This window comes from Myotis daubentonii, chromosome 4, assembly GCF_963259705.1.
Source record: "Myotis daubentonii chromosome 4, mMyoDau2.1, whole genome shotgun sequence".
NCBI lineage: Eukaryota > Metazoa > Chordata > Mammalia > Chiroptera > Vespertilionidae > Myotis > Myotis daubentonii.
The window spans coordinates 12,164,522-12,187,053 of NC_081843.1; the positions used below are offsets into that span (position 1 = coordinate 12,164,522).

The following is a 22,532-nucleotide window of genomic DNA, read 5'->3' on the forward strand; positions in this document are numbered from 1 at the left end:
GGGAGGCTGGAGGGCTGGAGTTCAGCCCTGGGCTGGTCAGCGGAGAAGGAACCGTTGGAGACCAGGGTCCTCCCAACTGGACTTGCCCTGAATCAGGTTCCTCGCTCATCTTAGGGCCCCAGTGACATGATTCATCCAGCAGCACCCCCCACCTGCACCCCCTCTGACATTATCCTAGGCCAGCTGCTCTCCCAGGCCCCATGGGTACGCCCTCGCAGGGCCAGGGCTTTCCCAGGGCAGAGGTCGGTTGTGTGGGGTTGGGACTGTGCCTGCCACCGCAGAGGGGTCCTGAGGACCCAGGGAAACCCCAGCGGGACGGAGCGGGGAGGCTTTGTGGGGTGTTAGTGCTACGGTGTGCCTTCTCTCCCCAGGGGGATTCCCCCAGAACAATCCTCAGCGGACAGCGACTACCCACAGGCCTTCCCTTCCCCTGGGCCAGGCACAGCTGCTCTCCCCAGGTTCCCCTGCCCCTGCCCCTGCCCCTGCCCCTTGGGGCACAGAGAGGTAACAGGCTGGGTGGGCAGCTGGTGCTGGGGGTGTGAAGAGGCATCGGCAGTGGAGGGCAGCAGGGCTCCCCATTCTGCCCCTAGCTGCACGGTGGGTCCCCAGGTGGACCTCGGCCTGGTGGAGGCTGGCCATGCTCCAGGAGGCCCCCTTCAGGGCGGGCGGGCTCCCCTCAGCATCCTCGCGGCGGGAGGGGTCGGGACTCCACCTCCGAGACTGAATCCCCAGACGTGAGGACCCTGGCGAGGGCTTCCTGGGAGGCTGTCCACCCAAAGGGCTCCCTGCGAAGGCGGGGCCCAAGGACCCGGTCCCCCACAAGCCCCCCTCCCCGTGACCTCCACGTGCACCCCCACCGTCTGCAGGCCGCTTCTCCAAAGCACTGCAGCTCCAACAGGGGCCCCTCGAGGGACCAGTCCCCTAGGCGGCATCACCAGCGGCTGGTGGAGGAGCGGAGGGCACGCGGGGCGGAGGCAGGTCGCGGGAGCGGCGGGTCTCCCCCTGCTCGCCCCGCACAGCCCCAGCACCCCCGGGCCTGCGTCCAGGACGGAGGTGAGGCGCGCGGCCAGGGGATCTCCCGGGAGCCCGGGTCCCGCGGATCCACCTCGGTGTGGCCCCGCCCGGCCCGTCCCGCGGGGCGGAGTCGGCGCCCGCTCCCAGGCCGCCCTCCCGGGCTTCCGCCCTCCTCTGCGCAGGCGCCCGCCCCACGCCGGCCGGGGCGGGGCTTCCGGGGGTGGCTGCGGGGTGCGCTCCGCCGGGGGCTGGCGGGTCCCGCAGGAGTCCTGCCCGGCCGCGGGATGCCCCTGCGGAGCGGGACCCAGGTGAGTGCGCGCCCCGGGGAGCGCGCTTCTCGCTCCACGCACGGCCGAGGGCGCACGTCCCACCCGGAGTCGCACAGTCCGCGGAAAGCCGGTAACGGGCGCCCGGCGGCCTCCCCCGGGTCTGCGGTTCCTAGGCGGGCGCCTGCCGGCGGGTTCGGGCTCCTGGCCGAGCTCCGTTTGCCAGAAAAGAAGTCGAGGCCCGGCCCGAGGTCTCCAGGGAGATCTGGGAAGGGACCCCAACACCGGTTGGATGCTGGGCACTGGGGCCCGGCTCAGATGCCCCTGCCCAGGAGCCGCCTGCCTGGCGCAGCAGTCGGCCCAGCCCCGTGTCTGTCACAGCCGATCGACGCGCTCCCTCTTAGCCCAGGTTTTGATGGAGGGCTGGTGGGTCCCTTGGAGACCCGCACCCAGGCCAGGCCCGCTCAGCTGGCAAGAATCTCATCCCCAGGCGTTGCCCGGAGGTATCCCTCCTGGAAAGGGTCCCTCCCTCGTTGAGTGCTTGCTGTACGCCAGCCAAGTGCTTTCCGGCTTCTCTCGTTATTTTCAGGGCAGGTGTGGCTGGTTCCCTTACCTTAGACGAGGAAACAGGAGCATGGATACCTCGGGTCATTTTCTGGAGGTTCTCACCCAGGGAACCCTCATTTCCAACCAGGGCCGGGCGATGCGTGTGAGGCACCCGGGTGCAGGGTCTGAGACCCCACTCTCCCTGGGGTGCAACAGCAGGGTCACCGGGTTCCTCAGCCCTGGGGTTAAACAGCCTGCATCACCATCACCACGAAGGCCTGAGGCAGTTTCAAACCCTAGGTGGGTGATGGGGAAGCTGAGGCCCCTCGGCCTCAGTCCCTGGACAGCCAGTATGAGTCCCCCACCCCCCAGGGTGGGCCGAGTGCCATGGGGCAGGCCAGCGGCCAAACTCAGGGTGAGAGCAGGGGCATCAGCGCCCCAGAGTCTGAGCCCCTGGTGGGGATTGGCAGATGGGCCGGGCTGCAAAGACGGTCACGTCAGCGTCCATTCTCAGCAGACTGGCGGCCTCCACTTGACATGGGACGTCAGCACTTACGTTAAAAATAATGGGTCTGTCACATGCTAGGGAGGACATGGGTCCTGCTGAAGAGCAGCCCCTGAGGGGGTGTTCCCAGGCCCTGCTGCCCACCTGCTCCTTCCTCTCCCCCGCCCTTGGGAGATCGGCGTTCCTGGAACAGCCAGGGTGTGTGCTCGGGCTTCCTTGGTGGGAGCGGGGTCGTTGTGGCAGGAAGGAGGCAGAGAGTGGGCAGGTCTCGGCAGAGCCTCCTCACCCCTCAGGAGACCTCGCCTTTGCCCTGCTTGTTCTGACATCCTGGGTCATGAGGCAGAGGACAACTGGGGACTCACGGGGGCGGGGGGGGGGGGGAGTCATGAGCTTGGAGTGCGGCCAAACAGGTGGTCAGCCTGGTGTCCACCCACCCGTGTGTGTCAGACCTTCTACCAGGGGTCCTCAAACTTTCTATTTTTATTTATTTTTTATTTTTTTATATTCTCTCATTTAACCTCAAACTTTTTAAACAGGGGGCCAGTTCACTGTCCCTCAGACCGTTGGAGGGCCGGACTATAGTTTAAAAAAAAAAAACTATGAACAAATTCCTATGCACACTGCACATATCTTATTTTGAAGTAAAAAAACAAAACGGGGACAAATACAGTATTTGTATTTGCATGTGGCCCGCGGGCCGTAGTTTGAGGACCCCTGTCCTAGGCCCATGGTCGGCAAACTGCGGCTCTCGAGCCACATGCGGCTCTTTGGCCCCTTGAGTGTGGCTCTTCCTAAGCTTTAGGAGTACCCTAATTAAGTTAATAACAATGTACCTACCTGTATAGTTTAAGTTTAAAAAATTTGGCTCTCAAAAGAAATTTCAATCGTTGTACTGTTGATATTTGGCTCTGTTGACTAATGAGTTTGCCGACCACTGTTCTAGGCCATTCTGAGGTGGGGTTGGGCACAGTGGATGTGTCAGCGGGTGGTGGGGGGCGGGGTGTTGGATGACACAATCCATTCCCCCACCAAATTCCTCGTTAATGCCTGAAGGGTTCCAAAAGCAAGCTCGGAATTCATTCGGGATCTATAGGATAAATGGGAGTCAGAGGATCCCAGCCCCCCTGTGCCAGCCGCGGGTGCCCACTGTCCCCTCCCTGGGCCTGCAGCCCTTTGCCAGAGTTGCACATGTCCTGCACGTGGCGGGTGTGTGAAGCAGTGGTCACCCTGGCCGTGTCTCTGCTGCCACCAGCCTTTCCTCACATGCACGCTTTCCCCCAGGCCTCCCGGGACCCTCCTGAGCCAGGCCCTGAGCCCATCGGGCCGGGCATTCCCTTCTGTTTGCACAACACGGTCGCCCTCATTTTGCAGATGAGGAAACTGAGGCAGGCAGTGAAATACGGCCCTGAGGCTGCAAGTCCTCTGCCCGCTCCTAATTCAGACGCTTTCTTTTGTTCTTTCCTGTAACAGCTCTCCCGCAAACTGGGGCTAAAAAAGCAGCGGCTTCTGGGGGCAGAGCAGCTTCAGAGCACACCAGATGGAACCCCGACCCCCTCCCCCAAGGAGCCCCGCCTCGGTCTGCCCAACGCCCTGGGTCCCCAGCGCAGGATCTATTTCTCAAGCCCAAGAGACCCCCCTGCTCGCCTGGGACTAGACTTCTTCGACCAGCCTGCCGTCCCCCTGGCCCGGGCGTTTCTGGGACAGGTAATGTCGACGTAGTGGCCATCGCCATGCAGCGTCTGTGGGCACCAGACCTCTCGCCACCGGGCCGGCGTCCCTGACCTGGCCCTGCTGGTCCTCACGCAGTCAGCGCTTAGCCCGCCCTGGGAGCTGCGCCTCAGTCATCTGGGAGGGGTGGGTCCGGAACCAGTTGGGAGGAATGCTGAGACTGTGAGGACTCTGGCCTCCACCTGGTACTGTCCTCAGGGCAGGTTTCTTTCAAGTGCTGGCCCCGGTGTGTGTCTGTGGGGGGCTGACTTTGTCCCCCCCGTCCCCTGACACAGCGCCCCTCTGTAGCTTGTCTGTCTGTGTAGTAGTGAGAGCTTTCAGCCACATGAGCGCAGTGGCCATGGCCTACGGACTGCCCAGTGTCAGGATTGCCTTGACTCACAGCTACCTGCTCACCACAGCAGCTCACAGTGCGACTGCTGGCTCCCCGCGACCCCTGTAGCTCAGAGCAGGCTCAGGGTCTAGACTGGAAGCAGGGATGGTGCAGGGCCCACGAGCCAGCAGCAGCAGAGTTTGGGCCATATCTGTCTGGAGCACCATCGGGGTGCTCTTCCTGGCTTTCGGGTCCTCTTCGCGATCCCATGAGACTGCCTTCCGGTTACAGTGGCCAAGTGGCTCCGTTTCTGTGACGAATAGAAAAAGGCAGCGGGCGCTGGGTGCTGAAAGGACACATCCTACAGTGTGAGCTAGGGAGTGTAACCTAAAGTAGGACTCCGTGGTTAAGGGCCAGACCTGTCTTTCACCTGCAGGGCCCGAAGGGTCCTTCTCAAAGAACCCTGCGTAACGAGGGTCTAGGCTCTCACATACCGTGGCTCCTGGGGCAGAGGAGGCCCTGCATCAGGTCAAGGCCTCAGGGCCTCAGCGTGTCAGGTTCCCTTAGGCCCCCATCATGCCTGCCCGAGCCCGAGGGTAGAGAGGGCGGTCTCCAGCGGAGGAGGGTTTCGTACTGTGTGCTTGTGGCCAGGGAGGACAGCCTCTTACAGCCTCCCAGTGGATGTCCTTGCAGACCACTAGGCCAGGCTCGGGTCACCCCTCTACAGGTCACTGCAAGGAGCAATGAGTTGCCATGACACCCAGACCACCCTCAAGTCGCCCTCTTGTCTGAGAAGGTGTTGCCTCCACCAGCAAGGAGATGTGTTTGTAATGGGCATGGGAGGCAACCAACATCTACTATCTGGAAATGTTATCAGAATGAAATTCAGAGCGGAAAATTCAAATGAAAAAACCACAGTGAGAAAAGAGCGGTGAGACGCTCCCCTCCCAAGGGCAGCACCCCGTTGGCCCCTGGAGGTGTGGAAAGGGGGGAGCGAGGCCCATGGAGCAACGCCCCCTTGCTGCCCTGGGAGGATGGAAGTGAGGCCTCATCTGGGATGGAATGGGACTTCCTCTTCGTCCTGGAGAGGGGCTCCCAGGGAACGCATCGACCCCCTTCTTTCCTCCTCTGTCTCAGGAAGGCCTCCTCCAACTCTACCCCAGCGCTCGCCTCCCTGTCCCATGACCCGGATCCCGGGCTAAGGCAGGGGTGGCCTGGCTGTCCAACTGACTGCTCTGGCCCATGGACAAGGCCGGTGCTGGGCACGTCCCTGGGGAGGTGGCTGCCCCCAAAGCCCCACTGTGAGCCCTGGCTGAGTCAGGCCTGGAGCTTTGGACACTGGGCCACACTGTGCTGTGCAGCCCAGAAACAGTCCCCTCCCTAGGGCAGAAGGGCCCCAGCTGGGGAGCATGGACTGCGCATGCTCAGCACTCCACAGGTCTGGCTCCCCTGGGCGGCCCTCCTAGGTGCTCCGCTGGCCTGAGAGCACCCGCTGCCCCCCCCCTACTTGTCCCCCCCTCCCGTGAGAGTCCCTGGCAGCTGCCCCTGTCCTCGGCTGGCCCCTCCTGGCCCCACCCCTGCCCAGGGCACTGTCCAAGCCAACTGCAGCCAGGCTCATCTTCCTGGCCCACTGCCCACACTGACCCCATTCCTTGTGGAGCTGGCTACACCCAGGCCATGGTTCGGCCAGGAGCACGGCGGGCAGCCAGTCCTGCTGCTCAGAAAGGCCTTTCAGCTGGTGGCAGGAGCTGAGCGTGACAGTACTTGGTGTTTAGTCCACAGGCAGCCATGGTGGGGCAACACTGGGGTGTCCTCCATGCTGCCCTGCCCCAGCCTAAGCATGTAAGTTCAGGGGGACCCTGGGGAGGAGGAGGCAGTGTGATGGGGGGCCTGAGAGGACATGGAGTGGGTGAATTCACTAGTGCTGGTTTGCAGCCCAGCCAAGGCCAGAGCTTGAAATGGCTGCAACCTATGGACAAGACACTCAGTGAACAAGGTCTGTTGTCTAGAGGCCCGCCAAGACAGAGGGCCATTGGAGGGAAACTGGCTGGCCCCGGTGTGCCCAGAGCTAGGGAGGTGCGGTCCAGGCCGTGGACTGTCAGGTGGAGGGAACCACCCTTCGTGTCCTGAGCCGACACTGGTGCCCACAGGTCTTGGTCCGGCGACTCGACGATGGCACAGAGCTCCGCGGCCGCATTGTTGAGACTGAGGCATATTTGGGGCCCGAGGATGAAGCTGCCCACTCGAGGGGCGGCCGGCAGACCCCCCGCAACCGCGGCATGTTCATGAAGCCGGGGACCCTGTATGTGTACTTCATCTATGGCATGTACTTCTGCATGAATGTCTCCAGCCAAGGTGAGCAGTGCTGGGGCTGGAGCAGGCGGCCTGGACACAGCCCCCTCAGCTGGCAGCTGGCAGACCCCTGGGAAGACCAGGGGAGGGCAGGTGTTTGAGCAAGGAGGTGCCATTGCTGGGCTAGGTCAGGGTTCAGGAGCTCTGGCCGTGGTCACAGGGTGGTCAGAGAGGCTGGGGACCCCCATGAAATAGAGGTCATGGGTTAACCCGAACACACAACACAGGTTCCATGAGGCCACCGCTGGCTCCAGAGCTCAGATGTGGTGTCACCAACAGGCCAGGGTAGACTCAGGAGGGGCTGGTTGTGGGAAAAGGAGGGTGAAATCTATTTGAGTTGAGCAGGGCTCTGGCAGGAGCCTTGCCAGGCGGCCAGTTATGAGAATCAGTTCTCAACCGGGGATGATTCTGCCCCCCTGGAGGAACATTAGGCGTTGTCTGCAGGCATTTTGGGTCATCACGGCTGGTGGGTTGGTGCTGAACAGCTCACAATGCACAGGAGAATCACCAAAAACCGTTCGCCCCAATGTCAGTGCCACGGGGGGAGATGCTGGACTAGGCTCCCAGAACCCACTCAGCTCATGGGACCTGTCCGGGGGGCCTCTGTGCTTTGGGAGCAGGTGGCTTTGCTTTCTGGGTGGTCTGTGCTCGAAAGACAGAGCCCACAGCACCATCTTATCAGAGCCACTGCTGACAGGAGCAGGGTCTGCCCAGCCCACGCTGGCTTCCAGTCCCCGCGTCTGCCTGCCAAGCCTGATGCTGGTCCCAAGATGAGCGGATGCTTGAGGAGGTCCGTGGGGACGGGTTTGCTGTGCTGTAAGTCAGACACATTTGTTGAATGATTCCAGGGGCGTGGGAGCTTTGTCTGTGAGTGCCTAGAGGGCAGCTGGGGGTGCTCGTTGCCAGAGCTGCAAGGGCATGAGGACTGGATAACCGGCTGGCCCTGTGCCTGGCACAAAAAGGGTGTTGAGGGAAACAGTGGCTGGACATCAGGATGGCGGGGAGCACTCCCAGGGCCATTTCACTCTGGAGCTTATTTTGGTCGTCATGTGAGGTGGGGCTGAACTCAGATAAGGAGGGAGACCGAGTCCAGAGGAGTCTGGGGCTGTGGTCAGCAAGGCAGGGAGGAGCCAGGGCTTCTGAGGGTGGGCAGGGCAGATGTGGGAGGTGGCGTTATTACTTTCTGGACACATGACCAACATGCCCCAGGAACACCTAGTTCAGGGGAGCAGCAAACCACATGGGTACAGAGTCAGTGCCAAAGGTTATCCAGATGCATCAAGGGAGAGGGGGCCAAGGTCGAGCTCCATGCCTGCCTGCCCTCAGGGTGGACGCAGTGCAGAGATGACCAGGGGAGCAGTTGGTGGGGGGTGGGGGTGGGGGGCGGGTTGCCAAGGCCAACAGGTGGAGTAGAGCTGAGACTGGAGACTCTGTGGGAAGGAGTTAAGATGTTCTGGTTCTGTCAGGGCGCAGGATTCAGGTGTGTTCCAGGAGAGCGGGCATGGGATCGAGGGGGTAGGCTGCTCCTGCAGCCCATTTGGGAGGCAAGAGAGTGAGGGACGTGCTACACCTACAGCAGCTCAGCGTGGAAGCCCCGAGGCTGGTGGGCTGGGCAGGGCCTAGCAATTAGAGGGACTGGAACTTCAAGTCTTCGCTTGCCCTTAGTATATCTTTTTTTTTTCTTTTTTGTTCATCCTCACCCAAGGATCAGATTTTCCATTGATTTTTAGAGAGACTGGCAGGGAGGAGGACAAAGAAAGAGAAACATTGATGTGAGAGAGAGACATTAATTGGTTGACTCCCGCATGAGCCCCAGAGCCAGGGATCAAGGGATCAAGCCAGCAACTAGGTACGAGCCCTTGACTAGAATCGTATCCGGGACCCTTCCGTCTGCAGGCCAATGCTCTGCTCTGTCCACTGAGCCAAAACAGCTAGGTCTGCCCTTAGTATACCTTCTTCTTTTTTAATTTTTAAAATATATTTTTATTGATTTCAGAGAGGATGGAAGGACAGAAACATCAATGATGAGAGAGAATCATGGATCGGCTGCTTCCTGCATGCCCCACACTGGGGATCAAGCCCACAACCCAGGCACGTGCCCTGACCAGGAATCAAACTGTGACCTGGTTCATTGGTCAGTGCTCAACCACTGAGCCATGCCGGCCGGGCTGCCCTTAGTATATCCTGAGGTTCTTTGAAAATTGGCTGGTTAAAGCATCTGGTCCCAGAAACCCCACCTGCCAGCTGCTGGCTGTGCAGGGAGCGTAGCTGCTGCATCCACTCAGGGTTCTCCCAGCGCTGATGAGGTCTGTACGGTGAGGCCCAAGAGTGGGGACTGGCCTGGCCACCCCTCAGGCTGAGCTTCTCAGACCCCCGGTAGAAGGGCAGTCCAACGTGAGTCAGCAGAGCTGGTGTCTCAGGAGAGTGGGCTACTCTGGCCAGGGTCCAGGTTATCACTGCCCCTAGCCATGCAGGGCCAAGGGAATTTGGACAAATGTCTTCTTGGGCCCAGGGTGTCAACTTGCTGAAGTAGCCTGGATGGGGGGCCAGAAAGGATCCCAAAGGAGGGGTGCTATCAGCAGGCACCTCCCTCTGCCCTGTTTGTCTCCCCACTGAGTCATGGGGTGAGGCTCTCCCAGCATCCTATGCACACTGCTAGCTGCTCAGAGCCAACCTTCTGGCTTGCCCAATAGACACCGAGTGGGTAGAGGCAGATGGGGGAACCCTGAGCCTGGGTAGAGATGACCATGCCCAGGGAGGACCGGCCATTTGGGGTTTCCTTTGCCAACCTCAAAGCTGCTGCTGGTCGCCAAACCAGAGGAAGCCAAGAGGAGGCCAACTGCAAGCACTTGCCGTGCCTTTTCGCTCTGGTTCTCTCTAGCTGGCAGTCAGGCCCTCTGGCTTCATGGAGGCCCCACCTGGGGCCTTGTGGGTGCAGCTGTGTAGGAAGTGGGTCTGGACTGTGAATGAGTACAGGGGTGCGCAGGAAGGCAGCTGCATCATCCTTGCAGCACTGGCTGTGCCCTGAGTAGGGAGGGCCAGTCACTGTCTGTCTGTCCCACAGGGGATGGAGCATGTGTCTTGCTGCGAGCACTGGAGCCCCTGGGGGGCCTGGAGACCATGCGGCAGCTTCGCAGTACCTCCCGGAAAGGCAGTACCGGCCGGGCCCTCAAAGACCGTGAGCTCTGCAGTGGCCCCTCCAAGCTCTGTCAGGCCCTGGCCATCGACAAGAGCTTCGACCAACGAGACCTCACCACGGACAAGGCTGTGTGGCTAGAGCACAGCCCCCCGGGGCCCAGGGAGCCAGCGGTGGTGGCAGCAGCCCGAGTGGGCATCGGCAACGCAGGAGAGTGGGCCCAGAAGCCCCTGCGCTTCTATATCCAGGGCAGCCCCTGGGTCAGTGTGGTGGACAGAGGAGCTGAGCAGGACACACAGGTCTAAGCAAGGGCCTGCTAAGGACAGGCTTTTTAATTGTTTAAAAACCAAATAAATGCTTTATTTCTAGAAAACGTGTCACTTGTGTCTCAGCCAGAGCCCCATCAATGATCAGTTCCTCCTCCAGGATAGGGCTGTCAGGGGCTACGTGTGCAGCGGGCACCTCGAGCCAGGCCCAGCATGGGCACTGCCTTCCTCAGGCCCGATGAAGGCCCACTGCACCCCACCCTTGTGAGGGAGGACTGGGAACACCAGTGCAGAGCCACCCCAACGGGGAGCCAAGTAAGCATCGTGGATGAGCCCAGGCCCTCATGCCTCAGGCGGCAAAGGGGAGTGGATGGCTAAGGCATGAGCCTCCTGGTGGCTGTGGTGAGGGCCGGGCCAAGAAGGCCCACAGCAAGCTGGGGGGAAGGGGCAGTGCGGGGCCACACAGGATAGGGAGGCACTGGGCCCTCTGTCTTGGAAGGGCAGCAGTGGAAGGGGCCAGGGAACACGGGCAGGATGGGGAGGGAGGTCAGAGAAACATGTGGCCCAAATCTGTGTGGGAAGCATGCAGGCCTCACTCAGAGCATGAGTCCTGGACGGCTCCCCAGCTCAGAGCCTCACCCTCTCAGCGCAGGCACTGGCCCTGTTTTGAGGACTAGACAGGTGAGAATGCAGAGGGTGGCAGCCCCAGGAGGCAGCTGACGCAGGTGAAGTCGGGTCTCAGGGCTAAAAGGACTCAGGCCGGGTCGGGAGGGAGCCCTGGGGTGGGGAGATGCGGGTGCCCCCATGCACTGCAGCTGCCTGCCTCTGCACCCTCGGCCCAGGCTCACGTCAGCAGGGCCTGGAAGACGGCAATGACTGGGTCCTCGTGGGTGGTCACCACCAGCACGCTGCGGAACTTGTCGAAGAGCATGAGCAGCTGCGAGCGCCTGGTGTTCTCATTGTACATGATCTCCTCCAGGTGGTGGCGGCCACGGAAGTACTGCAGCAGCCTGGAGGGGAGGGCGGCACAAGCCCAGGCTGGCCTCTGTTCCAACAGCCACTGAGCAGCCCACAGTCCAAAACAGAGCTGGTGAGGGCATCTCAGAGGCCCAGGAGGCAGCTGCCCATGCCCACCCCCACCCCCACCCCCCAACAGGAGCAGCAAGTGTCCTGGGCCTGTTGCCCACCATGGTTCTCTGAAGTGGGTCTGTGAGAACACATTCCTGTTCAAACCCCAGAGCCCACTTGAGCCCGAGGGTCGCACCCACCCTCAGCATTCTGACATGGGAGGGGCAGTGCAGGGGGACAGGTCTGGGGAGGCTTCTCTTTTTCATTCTACTTGGCAGCAAGTCCCATGTGGCTCTGGATCCAATTGGGGTCACTGCTCTAGGGGGTGTCTCGGCCAGGACTGAACAGGGCCTGGACCAGCTGCTTCAAAGAGCTGCCCGGCATGTGGTTCTTCACTGGGGGCTCAGTCCCTGACAGTCTGACCTCCTCCAGGAAACCATCGTCTACATTGCCCCAAACTGGGTGGGTGTGACCAGGTCTATGTCACCTATGATGTGGGGATCTGGATCCCCCACCCCGAGGCTAAGTCCTGGGGAAAATCACTCCCAAGCCATGAGGATGAGAACTTGCTGCTGCTTCCCAGGAAGTGACAAACCCCAGGAAGTCCTGGAGAGACTCCTGAAGACAGAGGTACAGACGGTGTCTCGGCAGCAGACTGAACTCACGCCTGGCGTGCACAGGTAACAGGCAGGGGCACCCCAGTGTATGGGACATCCCCTCAACCGATGAGTGCTATTTGTCGTCAACGGATTGACCTTGCAGGTTGCTGGGTACAGCCCCATCCACTTCCTTTCCTGACCCTAGACTTGGGCCTAGCTCCACCGGTCGCCCGCTCCCACCTGGCAAACATGCGGAGGTCCTCGGGGTTCTGGGCTGCAGGCACACTGAGGATGGCTGCCCGCTCGTGCTCGGACAGGCTGGCCAGCAGGTTCTCTGTCATCCTCTTGTTCAGCGGGGAGTCTCCGCTGGGGAGAAGCTCTGCGCTGGAGTTGTCCATGCTGGGGCTGGTGAGCGTCATGTCGTCACTGCTGGCTACGGGTGGGCATGGGTCAGAGAGCAGTCCACCCCCAAGGACATCCCTCCCACCCAACATGCATGAGGGGCTGGACATATCTTCACCCTGAACCTGAAGCCGGAGGCCAAGCCTCAGCCTGGGGAGGCACCTCCTGCAAAGCCTTCCAGCCCCTCTTCCCCAAGCCCAGGGACTTGGGCTTGGCAATGGCTGCTGCCTTTGGGGGCACACTATGGCCACACGGCTCTTTCAAGAAGGGACCATGGCAGTCACTGTCTCTCATAGGCCCTGGGGCAGAGGTTTCAATTGTCCTCCCAGTGATGGGTGGCATGGCAGGCCGGGGGCAGGCTACTCCTGGCTTGAGCAAGCCCTGCTCAAGAGCCCAAAGATACAGCCTCCTCAGAGCCCGAGGTGCAGGAAAGCGGGGAGACGGCTCTCCTGCCCTCCTCTAGAAAGGCTGCGTGAGGACTCAGCTGCCGCACAAGGCGGCGTGTGCATGGGTGGCCACGTGAGGTCCCTCGGCCATTCCCAGCAGCGCCCTTGATGTACCTCTTGGCCACCACTCCCAAGTGTTCCCCAGGTGCTCGACCCCCCCCCCCCCACCACATTGATGCCCGGGGAAGGGATTCCTACTTGGGGAGCCAAAGCTGAGGGCGTTGGGTGTGCTGAGGCTGCGGCCGCTGACCCTGGCAGTGAAGGGGACCTCGTCCTCGCGCAGGCGGGGCTCGTCCTGGCTGGGTGAGGCCATCAGGCACACGTAGGTGTGCAGCTGGACCAGGAGCCTGTGCTGCAGCATCCACACCACCATCTGAATGAGCTGGGTCTGCGGGACAGCAGTGTGAGGCCTGGGGCACTGGGGGAGGCTGATCCCCACCACCACCCTGGTCCCTTCCTGATCGGATTGGGGAGCCATGGCCTAAGACACGACCCCACAAGTCACCCTGGAGATCAGGGGATGCATCAGCTCCAGGGGCCCTCAGGAAGGAGCTCTTAGCTACTGGGAGCTCTTAGCTAACCCCAGGGAAGGCAGCGAGGCTAAGAGAGCAGCGAGGCCATATTGCAATTGCTCCCACCACACAACTGGGCTGCGGCTGCCCTAGTGTCAGGCCTTTCTTGCCCAGAGCTGAGGAGCAGGGCCTGTGACATGGAGGCCCATGTGCCCTCCCAGCTCAGAGCTACCCCTCTGCTACCCTGTCTCCTCCAGGCCACTGGGCCCTGCCACGCAAACCCCACCAAACAGAGCTGGGCCTGTGGGACCCGTTCCCTGTGACACTGCAGAGAGAAGCTGTAGGAAGCTGCCCTGAGAGCAGGAAGTCCCCTCCTCAGCTCCACACAAAAGCCTCCCCAGGGACAGGGACCTATGCTGAGCGTACGGTGCGCAGGGCGCGGCATCGGCCCCCTCCCACAGGCTAGCACCTACGTAGGAGCGTGAGGAGCCCTGTGTGGGCAGAGCTCCAGCACAGGAGAGCAAGGAAATGCGCCCAGATGGTGTCCATGTTCTCAGACACACTCCAACTGCTCATCTTTGGGGGTCCCCTCCTGGGAGGGGCTGGCTGACCAGGCATGGAAATAGGGGTGTACCGTGGGCGTGAATGACCTGGTAAAACCAAATAAAACTGAAAAGAATTGTAAACTAAATTTGAAATTAAATTAAGAAATAAAATAGAGGCTCCAAAGCACTGAAGAGCATGTCCCAGGCCTAAAGCTGGAGGGGTGAGAGGCAGGCAGCCTTACCCCACACCCAGCTCTGTCTGGGCCCCATGACAAGGCATGAGGCTGCCCCGCAGGCCTGGCCTGAAAAATCCACCCACTTTCCAGACCAGCAGGAAGTCTCTGCTGGAGAGGGGGAGGGTGCAGATGCAAGATGTGTCTTTCTTTCAGCTGCCATGACCTGGCACAGCTCCTGGAGCCCAGAGGCTCCATGAAAGACGGCATTTAGAGCCCTGTCTCACTCGGCATCTGAATGCACTGAGGAGCCAGGATCGCCTTCTCATTCACAACTTCACAAAGGGAAGGGCCTGCTTCTAAAAACTGGTTTTGTCTAACAGATCTGCTGCTTATTAAAGCAAATCCTTCACTTTTGAGAACACCTGGCCCCATCTCTGACACCTGTCCCATCTGGCCCTGCCCTGGGTCCCTGCCCAGAGCCCCAGGGGTTCAGTGAAGGAAGATTCAGGCCACACTCAACCGGCCAGACATAGATGGAGCTCCCCCGTTCACTCCACATGCCTCACACCTCCTAGGGCCCCCACCCACCACTCACCCAGACCCAGATCACCAGGTGGTTCTATCCTAGGCCTATCCTCTCCAGGTCGTCTTGGATGCCACTCTGGGTACCAGTGAGCCTAGACCCACCTGGACCACGACGGAAGGGCAAAGGAGGGCGGGCCCAGGCTCAGTGACAACAGAACCACCTCAGCAGCTTCCATCTGTGGGACCCAGGCCAAGAAAGGGGCACCAGGGGGCTCTGTCCCCCCAGGAAGGATTAGCTCTCTCCTGGCTGGGCCTTGCTGGGGTTTTAACACTAACAACAACCCACTGCAGCAGGGTGGGCTCCGTGGGGGCAGGGAAGGGGGCGGGAGTTGTGACTGCCTAAATGCTGGGTCACTGGTGAAGCATGTACAGTGCCTGGCTGGGGAACCAGCCTTTTGTTACCCGGGTAGGGCAGGCACCACCCACACAGGGCCCCTCCCATCCCCTGAACCACAGCTAAGGGGGCAGCATACTGCAGGCCCTGAAACCAGGAACCAATGCTGGTGGGTGTTTTCTGGCTCCCAGCTCCTGTGACTCACCTCCTGCACAGGGGGGGCCAGGGGGTTCCTAAATTCTGACAAGGAGACGGGCAAGGAGAACTTAGCAAGGACAGACGGCAGGTCATGAGACGGGAACTGGTGGGAGAACTGCTCAGCCAGTGGCGAGTACCTGGAGACAGTGAGACAAGTGTGTCCTGAGCTCAGCGACCTCCCATCATAATTCACAGCACTTGGGCCCTTGCCATGAGTCTGTGGGGAGGTGAGGATGGGCACAATGGCACAGTGGGGAGGGGAGGGTGGGCGCGATGGCACAGTGGGGAGGTGAGGGTGGGCGTGATGGCACAGTGGGGAGGGGAGGGTGGGCGCGATGGCACAGTGGGGAGGGGAGGGTGGGCGCGATGGCACAGTGGGGAGGGGAGGGTGGGCGCGATGGCACAGTGGGGAGGGGAGGGTGGGCGCAATGGCACAGTGGGGAGGTCAGGGTGGGTACAATGAGGACAGAGCCCAGCTGCTTTCTTTCAAAGGGTGGCAGAAGCCATGGGCACAGGCCACCCCACAGCCCCTCTAAGCTCTGGAATGAAGGCCAAGGCTCCTGACCACCCCTCAGGCACCCCATACGGAGCTCACTGGCTGTAGACATGGCAGGCGCAGGCCCTTCCTGAAGGCTGCAGGTGCCAGAGGCACCCAGGCCCATGTGGTGCTGGCCCAGGCCAGAATCAGAACCTGGGCATGGCAGAGGCCAGGCATCTGGCCCAAGGGAAGTCCTGACTGACCTGGAGAGACCCCCTGGAAGGGCCTGCCAGCCACACCCTCTTCCCATTCAAACCCTGGGCCCTGGCAGCCAGAGGTACTCACAGACACACGCTGGCGTTGGGAGAGAGCATGTAGACGTTGTTCTCACACAGCGGGTAGATGATGATGGCCTTGCCCCAGTACACCAGGTGGGCTGCAAGCTGGAAAACCTGCGGGCAGAGGGGCTGGCAGGACAGTGCCTGGGAGGCTGGCCCACTGGGCTTCTCCCTGACTCCCCAAGCTCCCGCAGGGGGCTGGGCACAGCAACACACACAGCGTTTTCTATGTTCAGAGCAACAGCCTTTTGACACTGGTCCCTGTGCGGTCTGTGACTGTCATTTCCTTTTAGGGCCCCGCACTGTCCTGGCTGGCCCTGAGGGAAGGTCCTACACGCACAGGGACATTGGGGACACCCAGGATCAGGGGATAAGCTCGGCTGAGCAAGGGGCTTGGCTGGACACCCTGGCAGAGGCAGGTTCCCACCCCCGCCAGGACTCCAGCAAGGGGATGGGTTTCCACGTGACAATGGATGTGGGGTCACCAGACATGCCCTCTACCCCGTGCACTCAGCCCCGTGTGGCTCAGCATCCTGGAGGACATCCCACTGCCTGCTCTCCTGGACTCTTCGACATCAGGATGGGCCACAGACCGACCGCGATGCCAGAAACCCCTCCAGCCTCACAGGGAGGCCCGGTCTGAGAACATGGCACTGCCTCACTTGATGGAAAGACAGACACTGGGCACATCTGATGCTACATCAGCCTCGGTGAGCACTGTCCCAGGCAGGCTGCTGCCTCTACCATCACTGCGCGCCTCCACGGGCGAGTCACCCGCCTACATGCGATGCCTGCGATGCCAAGGACACCTCTACCCAGCTCATTTCGGCACATGGGATCTCCAGGGGCACCACCCACTGGAACACAACAGACATTTCCGTTCCATCACTGACCCTCTTCTCTCATCCCAAGCCCCACTGACACTTACTCTAAAGCAAGGACATGCCCACTCTCCTCCATCTCGGCCACCACCCCACCCAGTGGTCTCCCCGGCCCGCGCCTCCCCACAGTCAGAGCGCCACCCCGGAGTCGGGAGTCTACCACCACTAGCACACGCCTGTGCAGGGCAGCCCCCTCCGACTCGGGAAGAATCTGCTCTTCGCCTCTGCTGGCTGCAGCGCTCCTTGGCATGTGGCCTCATCACGGTCACATCCCCACCTCCTCTTCTGGAGTCAAATTTCCCTCTGCCTCCCTCTTACAAGGGCCCTTGTGATGACACTGGGCCCACCCAGATAACACAGGACCACTGCCTCCCCTCCAGATCCTTAATCACACCTGCAAAGTCTCACACAGGTCCTGGGGGTTAGGAGGTGGAGGTCTATGGGCATCGTTTAGGCAATCACAAGTAATGTACAGTGTGATCCAAATGTTGTTATTCAAAGATAATGCGTTAACCCTGTGGTCGGCAAACCACGGCTCGTGAGCCACATGCGGCTCTTTGGCCCCTTGACTGGCTCTTCCACAAAATACTGACTTCTGCGCATGGGCCACGAAGTTTCAATCGCACTGTATGTGTGTGCCCGCACGTGGTACTTTGTGGAAGAGCCACACTCAAGGGGCCAAAGAGCCGCATGTGGCTCGCGATCCACGGTTTGCCGACCACTGCGTTAACCTATGAGAAAAACCCAGAGGAATCCACAGCAGTTATGTTTGGGATATGGGATTGTGTGGACTTTCTCTTTTTTGGGTCTGTAAACTGTGTCCTATTTGAACTTTTGTAAGAAAGGACATATTAATTCCATCATGAGGGAAACAACCCCATTTACTTGTAGATGAGTGACATTCACACCCGACTCGGACACGGGCTCTCCCCTGGGCCACCTGCTGTGGCAGCTGGACTCCCGGGCTGGGCCTCGGGGAGCTTCTGGACAACCACACCAGCCAGGAAACCAGTTCCTCCCCACACAAGGCCGGGGCGGGGAGCAAAGGCGACATCATCAAAGCTTTGTCTTTGTCCAAAGAGACGGAGGGCAAGCGTGAGGCACGGCGTACAGACAGACTTCCTGTTGGGCAGCCTCAGGGGACAGAAGGCCAGCTTCTTTCGAAGCTTGAAATGGCAGCTGCGAAGACTCACAGATACCTGCCACTGGCCAGCACTGGTCAGAACACAAGCTCTGCAGCACATACAGAACAGTGAGCGCATTTAAGGTTCTGTTTCGTGTCTGCTGTGAAGGCACGCAGGACGTGGTCCTCAGTAGAGCCCCTATGAACACCGGGCAGAACCCAACAAACATTCTCACAGGGGCCGACAGAGGCCACGGGGTACAGATGATGGAAGGCTTGTTCTGGACGGCGGAATCCGAGTCCTTGTTGGACAAGCTCCCCTCAGGGGCCCAGGTGGGCCAGCCTCTTGCCTGTGCTCCTCCTAGCCTAGGCGAACTGCCACCCAGTGGCCATCGCAGGAACGACACGTCCCTGGGACAGGCCCTGCTGCCCTCTGGTGGCCACACGGTGCTCACAGTCACCGGAACCAGAGGAGCCCCTGCCCTTGGCCTGCAATTTCTTCCTGTGCTTTTCCTTGGAAGCCCCCGAGCCCAGACCCACCGCTAGGGCTCAGGGGGCCTCCATCCAATCAGAAAGGGCATCCCACAAGCACATGGTTCAGCACTGCAGGGGAGTGGTCAAGCCATGAGGTTAGGTCCTGGCTCTGCATGTGGGCAGGCCCACGTTGTGTCCTGCTCTCACTTCCCCTACTTTGAGGTTGCAGTACTGCTTTCTCCTGTGGCCACATGCTGTGTACCTCTGCTCCAGCCCTACAAGCCACCCTGTCCTGGCACCGTGCCAGCACCGCAGGGCCTCACTTCTCTCTGCTGCAGCCGCACCACCCTCAAAGGAAGAGGAAGTCAGCCCTGAATCCAGACCTGACTCAGATTTCAGAGCCTCCAGCCAACCCCGGAGCCACTGTCACTGGCTCTTATCTGGATGGAGGCAGCCTGCTTTCCTGACACCCCAGCCCCTCCCACCTTCAAACAAGGGCCCTCTGCTCTGCTGTACACAGACCCTTCTCCCACCTACCCTTCCCTACCCAGGCAGTCTCCCCCAGGGCCCTAGGGCAATACCTGCAGCAAGGCCAGGTCTGCATCCTGGGCCAGCTGCTGCAGGTTCTTCACGGCAGACGTGGTCTTGATCACACGCACCAGGGCCGGGGAGCAGTCGAGTGGGAGCTCAGCCAGCAGGGACTTCTCGTCACTGAGCAGCAGCAGGGCATGGTACGGGCTGTGGAGCAGTCAGGTCAGCAGGACATGTGAGACACAGGTCCCCTGCCCCAGGCGTGCACCGGGCACACAAAGGTGCAGCGGGGGCCCCAGGCACTGAACCTCAGAAAGGAGAGACCACAGGAGGGATTAGAGACAAGGGCAGTGGTCAGTCCGAGGGCCTTTAAACATCTGCACAGATTACTGTCACTCAGAAAGAACGAAAAAACTGCAATAAGCCAAAACCGGTTTGGCTCAGTGGATAGAGCGTTGGCCTGCGGACTGAAGGGTCCCAGGTTCGATTCCGGTCAAGGGCATGTACCTGGGTTGCGGGCACATCCCCAGTGGGGGATGTGCAGGAGGCGGCTGATCGATGTTTCTCTCTCATCAATGTTTCTGACTCTCTATCTCTCTCCCTTCCTCTCTGTGAAAAATCAATAAAATATATTAAAAAAAAAAGAAAGAAAGAAAAAAAAAAAAGAAAAAACTGCAATAAAACTGAAGGTCTGCCCAGCAAGTGTGGCTCAGTTGATTGAGTGTCGCCCCATGCACCAATCAGGTTTGATTCCCAATCAGGGCACAGGCCCCAGTTGTGGGCTCAGTCCCCAGTAGGGGGCATGCAGGAGGCAGTAGATATATGTTTCTGTCATCAATGTGTCTCTCTCTCCCTCCCTCTCCCTTCCTCTCTCTATAAAATCAATAAAAACATATTTTTTTTAAAAAGCTGAGGAAGGTCTGACAACCAGACTCCATCTCCCACTTCTGGGATTGCCCTGCAAACATTTGTAACTGAAAAAATAAATGAATCTTTCCTAAAGAAGAGTCCCAAATATGGGAAAAGTAAAATCGCTGCTGCGACTATGAATAGAACTACATAAAAATATGCTTAGCAAGGAAACCAGGAGGAAAGATATTAACTTGGAGCACAGACTGGGGGAGGGAGAGAGAATGGGGCAGTGTTTTGCTTTCTTTCACCTTCACATTTTCTGCAATGTGCCCAGATTTCTTTTTTTAGTTAAAGAATATTTAAGGAAACTGAGGACTTGGTTGGGGGCTGGGGCAGAAGGAGATTGGGCTCAGCTCTTTCCTTGCAGGAAATCTATTAAATTAAGAAACAGGAGATCCCACAAGTTCAAATTCAAATGTAAGAGGAACTGGTGAGCAATACCATGACAACAATATCCCCCCAATGGTACGTCTGTTCCCCAGGATGCTCAGTACCCAGGACGCAGGAGAGGACCTCAGCACGGAGCCCCACCCACCCAGGCAGTGCCCAGACGCCCAGGGAAAACCTGGAGCTGGTCCTTTCTATACAAAACCAGACACAAAAACATGTGTTTTCGCTTCTATAAACAGGAGAGCCTGACCTGCCAATTTCTGTGGCAGGAAGAAAAGAACTGTTGGAACAAAGTAACTGGTGAAACCTCAGGCAGCAGAGAAGGGGCCCCGCAGGGAGTGTGTGCCTGGGCTGGCACTCACCGAATGGCCTTCAGGCTCCGCTCGATGGCTTCAGGGGGGATGAGGCTCGCAGCAGCGTAGTGGATCTTGTGGGGCAGGCAGAAGCTCACCTCCAGCCAGCTGTTGATGTGCAGCCGCACCACGCCGGACGTACACAAGCTGCAGACAGCAGGCTCCATTTCTGCCGGTGCCATCGCCCATGCACACAGCAACTGCTACCCAGACACACACACACACAACACCCCGCCCGAGGGACTTCTTCCCAGTACACTGCTCCTGGTGGTCGGAGGAAACTACACGTGGATACCCCAGGGCAGGAGAGCACCTTTCCAGACTCAGCATGTTGAAGAGAGGAAAATGTTGTATTTCTGGCTAGCCCTGGACTCTACAGTCCAATCAGAGTGCGAGGGCACAGGGAAGCCTGTTCTCTCTCAGAGGCTCAATGCAACCGATGCAGGGGTGTTTTCTCATGCCTCTTCCTGCACACCTGATGAGAGCCCCGCCCCCTCACAGGTGGCGGGCAGGCAGGGCAAGGCCTGTCCCCCAGAAGGAGCCGTGGGCAGCACAGGAAGGGCGGGGTGCCAGGTCCCACAGGACATCCTGGGGGGGGTGCACATAGTGCCCACCTCCCTGCAGATGCCAGCAGCGCCCCAGGTGCTCCACAGCAGCTGTCGAAACCAGCCTCGCTGATGGCAATTTGGTTCTTTCAGGCCAATCCTCGCTCAGACCAAACACAGCAACTCTGTCCCTGCCTCCTCGCTTCTCTCACCGCCTGCCTCAGACCGTTAGCAAACGTGCCTCACCACCTGCAGGGACCGACAAAGCACAGTCCTCAGCACTGGCCCCGTGTCCGCCCTCCCCCACAGGCCCCATGGCGTCCACCTCGGCAGTTCCAGCCAAGACCCCCAAATGCCAGGAGCCTCGAGTGACGTGCCCACGTTCTCTGACCTTGTCTCCCACCCCAGGCAGGCCCAGCTACACCAGCCCCCCTGCTGTTTTAGGGCCCTTGTACTTGTTCTCGACTGTAAGTCTCCCTCCAGGTGCCAGGAGCTCCTTCCCTCCTTCAGCTTTCAACTCAAGTGCCACTTTCTTGGTGAGCCACAGCCCCCCAGGCAATCTGACTGCTCACTGAGCACCTGCCTTGAGCACCTGACCACAGGACACGCCTGCCTGTCTGCTGGTTAAGCTGTTTCCTCCACCAGAATGCAGTCCTGAGGTGGGGCCTTGCGTTTTGTTCACTGTTCACAGCATGGCTGACTCCGTGTGGGATACTTGGGGGCACTGAGAAGCACCTCATAAATGAAGGAAGGAGAGGGGCCTGAGGGATGCACTTCCTGCTCTGGTGGACTCTCTCAGGCAGCCCTTACCCAGAGAACAGGCTCCTGGCGGCTGGGGAACCACATACCAAGGGGCTGTTTCCAGCAGGAGCTTCTGAAACTCCCCGGCAGGGAAGCCAGCCTGACCTCCACCCTCAGCGGGGCTGCTCAGCCTCTGCACTGAAAGCACTTGGTGTCTGACACAAAAGAGAAGCAACTGCTTGAGCCAAGTCCCCACGGCTGATCCTCGCTGTCCCGCAGCAGGTGATGAGAGAGGCCCGTGCCCACTGTGAAGGCCTGGCCTGCCCGGACCCAGCTGGGCTAGGCGGTGCTCTTTCCATCACATTCCGACCCTGAAATGCTATTCCCAGCTGGATGGACAGACCAAGATGCCCGCCTCCAGAAAGTGTGGGGCAGGCCAGTGGCTGGGGAGGTTTGGTGGGAGCTGCCACTTCACCCAGGTCCCAGACCTCTCTTGGGGGCATTCAGGTACACAATGCTGGGAAGCAGCTCCATGGCCCTCACCCCCCACATCCACCGCTGTTCTTACAGTCTCTTCCCTGAAGCCTCAAGCAGCAGACCGACAACCCCAAGCTTCCCCCACAGGTCTGCCGAGGGCTGGCTGAATCTGTGGTCAGCAGTTTCAAATGCAAAAATAAGCCTGTATTCTCTCAAGCAGGGAACGGGGAGAGAGCACAGTGGGAAGACTACAGAGCACATTGATCACCCTCAACTACCCCTAGGATTTCTGCCAGCA

The 22,532-nt window shown here is 59.8% G+C and overlaps 2 protein-coding genes across 6 annotated transcripts in view; one reads left to right on the forward strand and one right to left on the reverse strand.

Annotated features, from left to right (window-relative positions):
* Positions 1–1,206: 1,206 nt before the first annotated feature.
* MPG (N-methylpurine DNA glycosylase) lies at positions 1,207–10,238 on the forward strand. Of its 2 annotated transcripts, XM_059692489.1 has the most exons (4): positions 1,207–1,322; positions 3,802–4,035; positions 6,523–6,727; positions 9,789–10,238. In XM_059692489.1, exons 1-4 carry the CDS (start codon positions 1,299–1,301, stop codon positions 10,163–10,165), a joined length of 840 nt encoding a protein of 279 aa, XP_059548472.1. In that variant the 5' UTR covers positions 1,207–1,298; the 3' UTR covers positions 10,166–10,238. The 2 variants fall into 2 exon arrangements, with proteins under 2 accessions (XP_059548472.1, XP_059548473.1); XM_059692490.1 differs by lacking the exons at positions 1,207–1,322; positions 3,802–4,035; positions 6,523–6,727 and adding an exon at positions 6,775–7,540.
* NPRL3 (NPR3 like, GATOR1 complex subunit) overlaps positions 10,161–22,532 on the reverse strand; it is a 41,566-nt gene continuing 29,194 nt past the window's right edge. For all 4 annotated transcript variants that reach the window (XM_059692485.1, XM_059692484.1, XM_059692486.1 and 1 more), the window contains 7 exons: positions 20,481–20,618; positions 18,867–19,023; positions 15,815–15,921; positions 14,999–15,128; positions 12,840–13,029; positions 12,034–12,226; positions 10,161–11,136 (listed from right to left, as the gene is read on the reverse strand). In XM_059692485.1, the coding sequence (XP_059548468.1) occupies positions 10,971–11,136; positions 12,034–12,226; positions 12,840–13,029; positions 14,999–15,128; positions 15,815–15,921; positions 18,867–19,023; positions 20,481–20,618 (1,081 nt within the window). In that variant the 3' untranslated portion in view covers positions 10,161–10,970. The remainder of the gene's footprint in view (positions 11,137–12,033; positions 12,227–12,839; positions 13,030–14,998; positions 15,129–15,814; positions 15,922–18,866; positions 19,024–20,480; positions 20,619–22,532) is intronic.